The following is a 13,663-nucleotide window of genomic DNA, read 5'->3' as shown; positions in this document are numbered from 1 at the left end:
ATAACCCTGATAACCCTTCACCATTTTAACACTACAATTATTTAAGACAACACAAAATGACCTTTAGGCTGTGTGGCTCTGGTTTAAACAAGTTTACTGCTGGGATGTAAGTTATGATAAATTCTTGAATTTCACTTTTAAATGTGTGAACTGATATCCCAAGCCTGCAGAAAAGGGGAAGGGGAAAACATTTCCATAAAAGAGAAGAAATAACAGCTGTCATTGTTAAATTTTACACTGTAATTTGAAAGATGTTTTGTTGGTTGAGATATTTGTAAATGACTGCAGTACTTGGAAGTACACATCTGGAGCAGCCCATCTGTGTATAAGTTTAAGGCTGCGAGAAAATCATATCTGTGCGAGTGTGATTAAACGTTCATAAATGCTGTCTTGTTATTGTGTGCATAAGTGATTCATCATTGCACATAATGGTGACATATGACTACCGGTCACGCATATTCTCTTTTAGATCTGTGGAGATTGCTGTGAAGCAGTGGAGTGTACATAACAGACAATTGGAGCTTACAGTTCACTGGAAGCAGAGGCAACACTGAGTTTGATGGCGGTGCAGTAGACAGAGGACACTTATTGTGTAGTCACAAAGCAGACTTGTGTGTGCCCTTGGATGCCTGTGGAAATGTGCTTGTGACTCCTCAATCGATACAGATACTACACACAGCCAAATATAGTCCAGGATACTGCCTCAGTATCTTCACATGCTTGGTATTTTAGTTCTCTTTGAAGATTCTTAATTAGATGGAGTCCATCTTATACCTGGACTATCACCTATTCATTATGTTTAGATAGTATTCAACAAGTAAGTGTTGTACAAAAATGTAAGTTCTCAAGTTTTTCAGTAAAAGTACTCCAATCCAGCCACATAGAATCAAAGGCAAGTGTGCTTCTCTCAAGGTTAAGTAAACAACCAGGAGTTATATGCCATTATCTGTTCTGAAGGAATATGTAAAGAACAGTGAATAAAATCATTAATTTGAAATTCAAACATCCTGAATCAGAGTGCCAGCTTTTGAAATCAGTAGAAGGATTTGATTGTCAGTGTACAGCTGTGCTTATCCCTTCATCAATAATGATGGTGATTATTCAAATGTAGTAATGATCACATACATTCATGATCATTATGTATCCATGGCACAAACCTGGTCTGTGCTCCAGGAAGACTCCTCTGAGTGAAATGGCAGACTGGCTCTATTTTACTTTAAATATAATATTATACATATTGTGTAAACTTTTGAGTCTTTTCTGTGGCTTTTTACTTTAAGGCTGTATCAATTACATTAAGTAATTATTGTGTAAACAAGACAATTTGACAAGAAATGTAACACAATTATTACTTTTCTGTTGAAGGACATTTACTGCAGCTCACACCAACTCACTAAAACAATATTTTCCTAACACTGGTTCCAATGTGGTTCATTAATTGCAATAATTGTAGTGCCTTTACAATTTGTGTTATTATTCTATTGATGGTTAATGGTAACGTGTTGAGTAGAAGCTGCTATGGTACACACAAATGAGATACTTATCACAAGCACTTTTGAAATTCAAAATGCATATCCTCATCTCATTAAAACAAATCAATGTAAAAGCAGTAAATTTTTGCTAGTACAGCTCACGGTCGGTGCAGATTCCTTCCTGATCGTGTAGTGAAGGTTTGAGGTCGATGCTGGCTCTGTCCTCATTCTGTAGGACCTCACTCACATCTTTGACACTTGACATGACATTTTAATTGATCGCCTAAAGTTATAGGTTGTCTCTGAGAATTGTCTCTTACTTTTATCATGAGGGCTATTCTCTCTATTTTTGGTTGCAAACAATTCAGATGGTGAAATTCATGTCAATTGAAGAAATAAAGGAATAGACATTTCACACCATGTACCTTTAAGATTGTGAAACTACTACTGTCACAGTGACCTTTATTCTGTGACAAAGACTGTTCTGCCTTAGTGCTTTGGAGAGGCATAGTATTTCAAGCACAAGTTGGTAAGTTTTCAGTTTTTTTGGGTTTTTTTTTGTTTTTGTTTTTTTTGTATGTGTATCACAGAAATAATTATATAGTTGGCTTTTTATTTAAAAGGGCAGAACCCACTTTCAAACGTTCAAAATGAGACCACTGTATAGTGTTATTATTAATTATTTTTATCACTGCAAATCAATTAAGAAATAAGGCTGGTGTGTTGTTACCATGCAGTCAGGAATACATTTGGACTGCTGAAAACAATTTAAAATGAACTATGTCATGTTTTTTAAGAGGTACAGCACCTTTAATACTAGACACATACACTTTGATGTACTGTACATCTTCACCTAATGAATGACCAAACCTTGTAGGTCACTGTAAAGGTCACTTTGAACAAAGTGTCCACACGTCATTGAGAATAACAGTTTTAGAAGGATTTGAAAGGCACTTTGCTTTTTTTTTTCAAAGTTCATTCAATATTCATTTTGGAGAGCATCCTCACAGGACTTATGTGCAAGCTTGATTCTAATTATTCTCACAGTTTTCACACAAAGAACAACTCAAAGAGCTCAGAGCCAGGCTGGTTCTGCTCTTCTTGATATTGTCTTGGTATTTTAAACATTGAGTATTCCATATTTGGGGCCTTTCTGTTATCACATCTTTATAAAAGTTATTTTCCTCTTGAGAGCCCTAAGTTCAGAAACCAAGAGTCCTGAACTTTACTACCATCTCTCACTACCGCCTGCGGCCTTTATCCTCCTTTGTACAGTCCTATCTTCTAAGGGGCAATTTATTTATTTTTTCTTACTTATATATTTACCATTGCTGGAATCACCACTCATACCCTTGTTTACTTGTCAAAGGCTGGGCCTGGTTCGTACATGGATGGGAGACAGCTGGGTGTACCAGGTGCCACACTGGGGCGCCAGTGGCAAAAACTGTTGTTAGGCAAGACACTTCGCCCACATTACCTAGTATAAAAGTGGTATGTGTGTGAGTGTCGGTGATGGTCAGAGGAGCTGATGGTGCAGATTGGCAGCCTCCCTTCTCAGTCAGCCCAGGGCAGCTGTGGCTACGATAGTAGCTTACCAGTAGCACTATATTATTATTATTATTATTATTATTATTATTATTGTTATTAGTAGTAGTAGTAGTAGTAGTAGTATGATTATTATTATTATTATTATTATTATTATTATTATTACTACTACTCTATTCTGTTCTAACTCTGATCTAAGCACAAGTAGTGATTAAACACGACCGTTCACTTTTCGAATCTTATATAAGTCTACTGCTTTTTGTTCACATTGTTTTTGCAAATTAGTGGCATCACGATCGCAATACAAAGTTTCCTTAGTACTATCATGTAAAGAAATACTAAATTTGTCATAAAACATAGCATTGGAACATAGCAACATTGATTTGCCAGTTTACATATCATCTTATTTATATAAAAATGTGACCCAATTTTTATTTTTACACAATATTTCTGGTAGACCTTTTATAACTTCCCACCGCCTGTCTTACTCTTACACTTGTTCTGATATGAGCCTATCTCTGGTGCCAAACATGAGTGGGGCTCATTTGCCACTATGACTCACTGAAATAGCCCAAAACTAAACTTAACTTAAAGATGACGCACATAAGAAAAGTACGACTGGTTATACTTACAAATATTACAAGTGCTCAGTATACTGTGCCATGCTGCTGAACATAAAGCAGACTGAAATGGCTATTTGGAGGGATTTGGGGAGTTAAGAGTAGTAATTTTGGGAATTGAAAACAGAAGAAAATTTATTACTGACTTAATTAAACAATCAGAAAAAAAAAAAAAGTTTATTTTTTTCATAAAATGTTGTTCTGGGGATAACAATAGGTCCTGATATGGATATAGGGCTGTCTTTTTCAATGAATTTACCTTTTCTCATTGCATTAAAATGTACAATGCACTTAAATAAAGTGAAAATAAATGAATGCTTTACACTTTTTTCTTTGCATAGTCTTTTTAATCTGGCCTTAAAACTGATCCCCTGAGCTGCTCCATGTAAGATGTTAATAATGTCTAATGCAATACACAAAGTTAGGCCACAATGTGTGACCCAGTGAAACCATCATATACAGGGTTGCCCTCACCTCTTTCTGCTTCCTTCCTGGTCCCTCTGCCTCCAGTCCAGTCGGCTCTTACGATACAACAGGTTCATGTCGCCACTGGAGCGCTCCTCGCCGCAGCCAATCACAGCGCAGTGTAGCCGCTTGCTCCGCCTCTCTATGTCACGCAGGAAACTCTCGACTGCCACATCCTGGGCGGAGCCAGAGCTCATGGTATAGAAGAGGAGAAGGAGGTGTCTCAAGGGGAGTCGCCCACAACTCACCTAAATGAGAAGAAACAGGGCCAACGTTAGAATAATAAATGATCAAAATTTATGTTAAATACTTTCCCAGTGAAGTACCAGCTGAGATTAACTGATTAGTTTGTGAAGTGGCACGTTAAATTAAATTAATCTAAATGTAGGAAACACATTTCACCTTCTAACTTTATCCTCAGATATGTGGAAAGCTGAGCCCACTCACAGTAAGACTGCATGTGTTGCGCATGTTTTTTTTAGGAATAAAAATACTTGTAATTGATTAAATGCAAAATGCTGTGGATTCCATAATATGTTTAGCCAATGCAACATCTACATGTAGACAAGGAGGTGGTGGACACTGCACTAGTAAGTCACACAGAGTAGTTTGTTTGGGACAGGAGGTAATACTGCATCATAAAAAAAGCTCTTAGGTTATTATAGGGGAACAATGTAAATGTATTGTGTGCAATACTAGGAAATCCACTATGCGCAACTAAATTGAAGTATATTGAAAGATTTTAAGAATTATAAAATGTCATGTCAGAAAAGGCATACACAATAACGCAACAGGCCATTTAAAGTATTAGATTAACATTGAACAAACCAGACCACAGCAGCCATTAAAGAACCAACTGCACTGACACATGTGGAAGAAAGTTACCATTTGTTTACACTCAAAGCTCCAGAGTATCCCATGCAAACCATTATGACTTTCATTATCTCGTTATGAATATTTGAGTAAGCATGGTAACTCGTCTGTAGTGCGTGTTTGGCTGCAGGCCCTGGGATGGCCTAGCTGCAGCAGACAGTAATGTAGTCTGTCATCTATGCCTACACGCTCACCCCACCAGGAGCCAGACCACTGCTGTTGTGGGGCAGAAAACTCACGGCCCAACACTGTAGAATATGGACAATGCACTTGGCTCAGAAAAGCACAGATGTCAGCTGTAACGCAATTGTTTTTTCCATCATAAACATCAGGACATCTAGAATTACAGCAGAGTGTTTCAGGGATACACTCTAGAGGTAGTGTGGGGTACATTTACACAAGACAAAAGATTGTGTTCACAACTTTGGATATCTTATGTCATGTAATAATAAATATAATTGGGCTACTATGTGTGATATGACTAAATGGTTTGTTTAGTTGACAGTTTAAAAGCAAAAAACACTGAAATAATGCAGGCAAGGCAAGTCTGTCTGTATAGCACAATTTGTACACAAAGTAACTCAAAGTGCTTTACAGAATAAGAAAGACATTAAAACAGCAATACAACAAATCAAAACATAAATAATAGCAAATAATCATCATAAAATTGACATTAAAGGAGAAGAGTGCAGAAAAAAAGCCTTTTGGTCCTATGCACAGCCAAATGTATGGATTAGAATTGTTGCCAAATACAAGTGTTTTTTCCAATCTAAACATCAGAACATCTAGAATTCCAGCATCAGTGTTATGGGATATTCTCAGGACAGTGTGGTATAATATTTAATATAGAATAGATTTTGTTTACAACTTTATATGTCATTCAATAATATAACACAAATTGTTTTGGTGCTGTCATTGTTATTGAGAAAGTGTAATAACTGTCAAATACTAGTGTTTTTCAGACAGGCAACATTCCTCAGAATCTTCCAGTTTTACTCATGTATTAAATGTGAGTGAAAGTAAATATTTCGTACGCCATAATAAAGCCTACATAAAAGTCTGAACTCAATGACCTGAATTCAGCTTTCATCTTTGAAATTTAGCTTGCCTGTGGAATATAATGATGATACAACATATAACATAAATTATACACAACTTTCCCATTTAAAGCAATGCAGTGACTCTATACATATTTGAGTGTGTTGCTAGATTTACCACTATAGGCCTGGGCGGTGTTTCCCTGGTAAAGCTGGCCATGTAACAGGGAGCCCTCAGTAAGATCAGGTCAGGTTACCTTCAGCATGTCCAGAACTGTGTCGATGTGATCCTTTTGTCACAGTGTGTCACTTATGTAGGCCGCTCTATTCCTGGACTGACCACCACCTTGGACACTACTCCTGTGTTGTGGTCACGGCTGTGTTGAAGAGTCTATGTTAATTAGGTTAGGACGCTGCCTCTGTAGGTACAGCTTTGATTTGGGTTTCTAGGATAGAGAAGAAGGGGGCTCTATACTATTGTGCGCTGGGGTAGTATCAGTGAATCTGATCCACAGAAAAATACACTTAAAATACACTATGAGAAAGCGTGTGACAGCTGCTGTGATAAAAGCACTACCAAAATTTAAATCTGGAAACTGAAGAAGCCGTCGTTCTATATAAAACAGTTCTATAAGGTATATCGTATACCTGTTACCATACCATACTTACCATACTGTAACTTCCTACACCAACTTACACTTTAAATAATGTATCTAAACTAAGATCCCAAAGGATCAGGAGTTTGGGTGCGCAATATTGACAATTTCAATATTTATTTATTTATTTTAATTATTCTTGATTTTCTCAATCACAATGTTCAGTCGATATTTTAACAAAGCATCAGGAAGGTGCTAAAATGTGCCTGTTGAGGCTCAAGTGTAGCACTAAACAAGAATGGACCATAAAACTACCTACAAAAGAGCAGAAGTAACAGTATCTTTTTTAATAGTTTCATTCATAAACAATATACTCGATATGCTAATTTTGCCTATCTCCAAAACAACAGTTGCGATATCATTTACTTTGCTGTATCTCCCACCGCTAGTCAGGGGCATAATATCATTAAAGCCTCATCTCATCTAACTGAATTTATATGCAACACTGAAAACTCGTTAAGCATTCATGCACAGGCAAACAAATGGCATGCATATAATCACATGTAAGCAACCACTTATGCATATAATGGCACAATGTGAATTCAGCTTAATGTAGGTTATGCACATGCACAGCCTATAAGCCTTAGCAACAGTAAGTCTGACCTGTTCACTTACGTAGTCAGCACGTAATCAAGTGTATCGAAATAGAAATGTGTCTATAATCATAAATTCAACTAAATATGTTTACTCTATTGACTTTCAGTTCCCTGAATGTGTAAACAACCCAGTTAACTAAGCTAGAAGAGCCAAATCTGTTCAAATCACCAAATCACCATACAACACCATTCGTCTAATAAAGCTTTTACAATACTACATGTTTTTAGTAGTTATTAAAACATGCATTTTCTGATCAACGCTGAAAGACTGTTCCCTCATTCACACATGTTTAACACACAAACTCTGCATATTTAGGCCGAGTTTTTCTGTCAGACAGAAAACACACTGTTCCATCTTGTGATGTCCTGTTGTAATACAAAAAGTGCTCCACTGTGTTTTAAAACTCCACATACCTTCATTAAAACCATTAGGATCATTTCAGCCCTGGAATTGCCAATCTCTACAGAACAAAAGGTAAAAAGTAGCTGTTAACTTGAAAACTATCTCTTCATGACATCACAAGGTGGAACAGAGTATTTTGAGCTTTGAAGATGATAATAAAAGGTTACTAAAATATGTGTGAATGAAACAAAACACAACTCTAGGTATGTTTTTGAGGAAGTAACAACATTATTACATGGCTTAAAGCTCTTAAGGGTCAATTTTGCGTAATGTAATGTATTTATATATACATGAATGACTGTTATTCTTGCATCTTCATTTCTTTTCACATCATGTCTTCCATAACAAATTCTTTATTGTTTACAAGCTGTGGCTGTGATCTGATGTCTCTTTCCTTCAAATTATCTTGGCTTGGGACTGACACTAAGAATACATGGACTATGAAGTTCTGAGGAAGAAAAGTGAATCTATATTATTGTATGCTTGCAATTCAGCATTATCACTTAGCACCATATTAGGCAAATATTTTGGAAACACTTTATAATAGCTACACTTTAATGAATAAAGCAGGAACAAATACAGAGCTCGTAATGGATGCATTGTTTATTGAGAATGATTTAGGCATAGTTAATTCCCCAACCCTAAGTGTAGTGACTATTTGTCAAAGAAAACTAGTAAACAAAAGCGGCGAGCAAACTTAGAGCTGAACATAACTCAAATAATCACTTTAGGCACCATGGATATGTGGTTTATGCAGAAAAAATATAACAAAATCAATGTCCAGGCCCAGAGATGCATTTTCCATAGGTTTATTTCCATGTACATAGGCAAACAAATAAGGTTACATGTTCAAGGCCTACTTCTGTCTCTCCTGCTGATGGGTAACAACCATAGGCTCACCCAGGTGCACTCTGGTCTACGTGAACCACCCACCTATATCCCCTAGGTGCCCCACAGACTAAACCAGAACAGACAAGTGTTACCAATATGTTATACTCATTTTATTCTCTTACTAAAAAAAAACTGAAGCGACCAAGATAAATGAATGCACCATATCATCAACTCAAAAGAGAAGAAGGGTGCGGGTGAGAATGGATCGAAAAGGTATATAATATGTAACAATATGGCAATTAACACAACTTAAAATATTATAATATAGTTTGTCACTTATTGGCGAAACATCTTGTACTGTGCCTAGACTAGTGCGGACTAAATCTCTGCAGTCTACAAAACCTCTGCACTCAGATGATTGAAGGTTCATGATACAGCTTTTCTTTCTCTGATGCCACCTGTTGTTGCTTTGCCAGGAATGTTCCACAGTATGGTATTAAACTTATAAATCTTGTAGTTATTCTATTACATGTGTTTTTATTGGGTGAAATATACATTGAAAAACATGGATTCCTACTAATTAAGTTAAACAAACATATACCTAACTTACTTGAGACTGCACTGCTCATGCACAAGCAACAAGTATTCTTTCTGATAGCCCCATTAGGTAATATAATAATATATATATAGGTAATTTCCTCCATTGTGTTCAGAGCTAAAACAGTATTTAAGAGTGCTTTTGTGAGGTTGCTTCAGGAACAATTGGATCTGAGCAGAGCGGCAGTACAGGCTGTCTTGTTCATTTCTTCTGCACGTCTCGTTCTGAACACCACATGCTCCCACATAGACACTAGTATCAGGACCGAAATCCATAATTATACACTGATACAGCCCATAACTGCAGCAGAAATAAAAAGGAGATGATTTAGAGCCAACAAGTCCATAGATATTTACTGTTTCCCCTGTTCTGTATTTTGTATTTATTTTATATTTTATTTAGTGTTGGGAGGGTAGAGTTCGAATGGAAATTCCAGCCAAACCAGAGACCATACAGTACAGCTTATGATTTTTAGCTTGCAGGAACATATGGACCCAGGGGAGGAAGGATGTATGGATACAGGACAAGAGGAGAAAAGAGAGGAGAAAGAGATCAAATGTACGGAGACAATGCAATAACAGTGTTGACATTATTTATTTAAGCACACACATGTTTAATTTTGTAGCATGTCATTCTAAATAAAAATGCTTATATCAAAAATAAATCTAAATTATGTTTGAAACTAGGAAAGCCAGGATTAAACTCAGATTAAATGTTTGCAATTCAGGTTTCTTGGACAGTAAAAACATTTTGATACTTAGCATTTTGTATTACATTTGCTAATATTGGGATGGCAGTATGTACTGCATGCAATAATTTACTGCAAATTGAAGTAATTATTGATACATATAACATTTTTGAAGTCAAACAGCTGATTTAAGAGTATATATACAAGCAAATGGAGGTAAAGGAGGAGAGGCCCAGCGAATGAAAAAACAGTGAAAAGCAGCCAGACTACGCGGATGATGGGGGAGGGAGGTGAAAATCTCGCACACTAGTCGCTGTGTGTGGTCTCCTAGCAACACTGTCAGCAGAGCATCTCCTACTCGGGCCCTGAATATATGCACCAAACACGGCAACGTCAGCCCTGGCACTCCCCGCAATGTGCTGGGGTCTTTAGACATCAGCAGTGCATGTGATTTGAGCTATCTTTAAACATAACATCTGTATCCAACTCATTTATGACACATACGACACACATGGCAACTGCATAATCCTACATGTAATGGATTATCACTGTAATTATCATGAAGTGGAAATGTGAAGTGAAATATCAAAATGTATCTATTACATTTTTTTTTTTTAAAGAATTTGAGATGCAAAAAGGCCTGTGAATCCAATGACTATAAACATGCCTGTGTTGGGTGGATGTTGTTTACTGAGCAGAAAAACAAAGCGTGACCTATGACCTCACTTCAAAGTCAAGAACAGTGAGGTGGAAAAAATGAACTGAACATCTGCATTTCCATGACAACTGTGGATGCCATCTGCTGATAAACATCATGCGATCGGATCAAAAAAGCTTCCCAACAAGACTGTTGCCCAGCAAAATGAATTATGAGGTATAATACATGGTTTTAAATGATTCTCTGCCCATTGTATTAGATAAAACTGTTGTAGTGAAGCCACTTCTAAATGTAAGTCTGAAAAAGTCAATCACATTCATTTTGTCCTGTTATCATCTACAGAAATTGGTCTGAAATGATGGTCATGCCACACAGGAACCATAGCTGTAGAGATGTTAGCATTAGTTATAGAGAGAAGAAACGTTGCAATTTTACAGTTATTCTCGATCACTGATACCACGACCAAACAACAGTAAATTCCTCCTGTCCCTTTCACTCATATTGTATCATACCACATCATACTGTATCATACCATATCATATTGTATCACACTGCATCATGCTGCATCACACTACATCATACTGCATCGTGTCTCACCGTACCATATCATACCGTATCATACTGCATCATACCGTATCATACTGTATCATACTGCATGATATTGTATCATACCGTATCATATTGTACCATACTGTATCACACTGCATCATACTGCATCATACTGTATCATACCGCATTGTACCATATCATACCATATCATACCGTATCATACTGTATCATATTGTATCATAATGTATCATATTGTATCATAATCTTTCACACCATATCATACCATATTATACTGTATCATACAGTATCATACAGTATGATACTGTATCATACTGTGTGATACTGTATAACACTGTCTGTCATTCCTCTCAGTGATTCTACATTTACCTAACTGCTGTCCTTAACTGCTGTCTAGCACCGGGATGCCCCTTATCATGTACCAGTGTTTCTTCAGTCATTATAAATCTGTTTACTAGTATATTTTCAATATATTATATTGTTTTAATGATATTCATGACATCCTACAGAAACATTAGCTTTATGAAAACTTTCTGAATGATGAAGATGAAGTGATGAAGATAGTGTGAAATAAAAACACTTTACTTTTACTTTTTGCACTTTTTAAATACAGATTGAATTGAAACTTAGTTTTGTGTCTAAATGGTACTGAATACTCATGATTATCAATTATCAAAGTAATCTTTACATCTCTATTAAAACCTTGCATGCAACCTTTAAGCCAAAAAATTAATTTGAAATTTGAAATAAATGCATGTTTTGACTTTTTTTTTTTCATTTGGGTGTTTTTATTGCACTGAAAAACCTAGAAGCACCTAAGACCTTACCCTGAATGGACTTGCATCTCCTTAAAGTCTTATTTGGCCTCAATAGAGAATGTTCCAAAGTATGGTTTTAATGTGGCATCTTCAAAGTTACACCTATAAAATGTCTAATAAAATAGGAGCGGTTGCATGTCTAATTTAAAAGCTGTGACACTTTTGTACACACCTTATTAATTAGTAAATGAGAGATAATTGCACTTGTATTTTTTTGCATGAGAGGCTAAATGCCATCATATTAAACATTCACTGAGCACACAGCCCATAAAATCACAGCCCCTGTGACTCCTGCTTAACCTGACTCATTTGTTTTCTAATACCTACATGCGTTCACTGCCACAAAACATTTTCCAATGAGTTTAATGGTGTGAGTAAAAGTGGCAGACACATAATGAGTTTGGTTGGTTCACGTAGCTTAGAGCTTCCTCCAGGCCAGCACTGGTAAAGTGTCTGAGCGTAGAGACCGCTTTGATCTGCTATAGCCAAAAGTGAAGGCATGCTGCTTCAGTAAACACACTCAAGACACATGGGGTCTTACACTTCCGAATGCTAAATAAACAACAATCAATGGCTCTAAAATATTTTAAAGAGACAATTACGAGTTTGAAGTAGTATTTGTCTTGAAGAAATCTAAATCAGAAGGAACATACCTGTCATGATAACACATTTTGGAGTGTGATATACTGCTACAAAAAACATCACAATAGATGATAATATTGAAACTCAATAATCGCAGTAAACCCTTCTCTAAATGTACAATATTGTTGAGAAAAACATAAGCTGTGAAAAAATAGCTGAGTGAAACATTTAGGAAGTGAGATCACCTATCTATAATGAGCCATAGAAGCAACTCTATCCAGCTCAAACGGTTTTATAAATTTCTCCATAGAGCAAAGAAAAAGCAAAGGTATATACTGATTCCCAAAAGTATTGTTCTCTCTATCAGTTATTGAACAAGTCAATATGTTAAATATCATGACAAATCACTGGTTAACACACAGACATAATTTGCTGCAGGTGGTTCATAAGACAAATATTTCCTAAGTAGGAAAATTGAAAGAGACTGAATGAAAAAAGATTTTCAGTGATTTTTCTGGGGTTAAATTACAGTCCTGCTCCAGATGTTCAGCTCTTTGCAGTATTTCAAAAGTGGTATAAGGAAGCAAACCCAGGCTATAAGTGGCATGTAATGATCTATATCCTTGAGATACTAACAGGTCTAGTTTAGGACTACAGCCTGACACTTTAAAGCTAAGAATATAATGGTGAAAGTAAGTTTTCCTTTTCTGAGCATGGCTGAACCATGTATGTGTTTAAGATACCATCACAACATTCTATGAGCAAATAATTCTTAATATAGATGTGGGCAGCTAAAATGAACACAATTAAAATGCAGACATTTGCATCAGAGCATTAGTCCATTATAACAAAAATAATCAGATTCTACATTTATTACTTAGGATAACGTGTTGTTATTTATTTCTTATGAAAATGCGATGTAGCTAATCAGTGGGGAAAAACTGTTGTCCCCCATCTAAGAGCATCCTCTGATAACCTGAAAACCATCAAGTGTCAAACATAAATGAAAAAATACTCTATTACCTTTTCATTTACACTGACAGGTGTACTTACAAATGATGCTCTGGGATCATCATATCATCACAGCAAAGCTATGTGAAAAAGTCAAATGTATAAAGCAATCCTCCACAGTCCAGAAATGTATCGTTCAAAAGCTAAACTCCTTTCAGATCTTGAGCGTTGGGGTGGGCACAGAAGCTTTGAAGAACACATCTAGTCCTTCTCCTTTGACTCTTTATCCTCACAGTCTTTCCT

General features: G+C 36.3%; 1 protein-coding gene across 2 annotated transcripts in view; it reads right to left on the bottom strand.

The window, feature by feature from the left end:
* Window positions 1-13,663, bottom strand: part of LOC117381849 (neuronal tyrosine-phosphorylated phosphoinositide-3-kinase adapter 1) — a 33,615-nt gene that overhangs the window by 8,148 nt on the left and 11,804 nt on the right. For both annotated transcript variants that reach the window (XM_055226742.1, XM_055226743.1), the window contains exon 2: window positions 4,112-4,350. In XM_055226742.1, coding sequence (XP_055082717.1) covers window positions 4,112-4,299 — 188 coding nt within the window. In that variant the 5' untranslated portion in view covers window positions 4,300-4,350. The remainder of the gene's footprint in view (window positions 1-4,111; window positions 4,351-13,663) is intronic.

This window comes from Periophthalmus magnuspinnatus, chromosome 14, assembly GCF_009829125.3.
Source record: "Periophthalmus magnuspinnatus isolate fPerMag1 chromosome 14, fPerMag1.2.pri, whole genome shotgun sequence".
In the NCBI taxonomy this organism is placed as follows: Eukaryota; Metazoa; Chordata; class Actinopteri; order Gobiiformes; family Gobiidae; genus Periophthalmus; species Periophthalmus magnuspinnatus.
The sequence above is the reverse complement of the archived record's forward strand: the minus strand, read 5'-3'. Positions and strand labels throughout refer to the sequence as shown.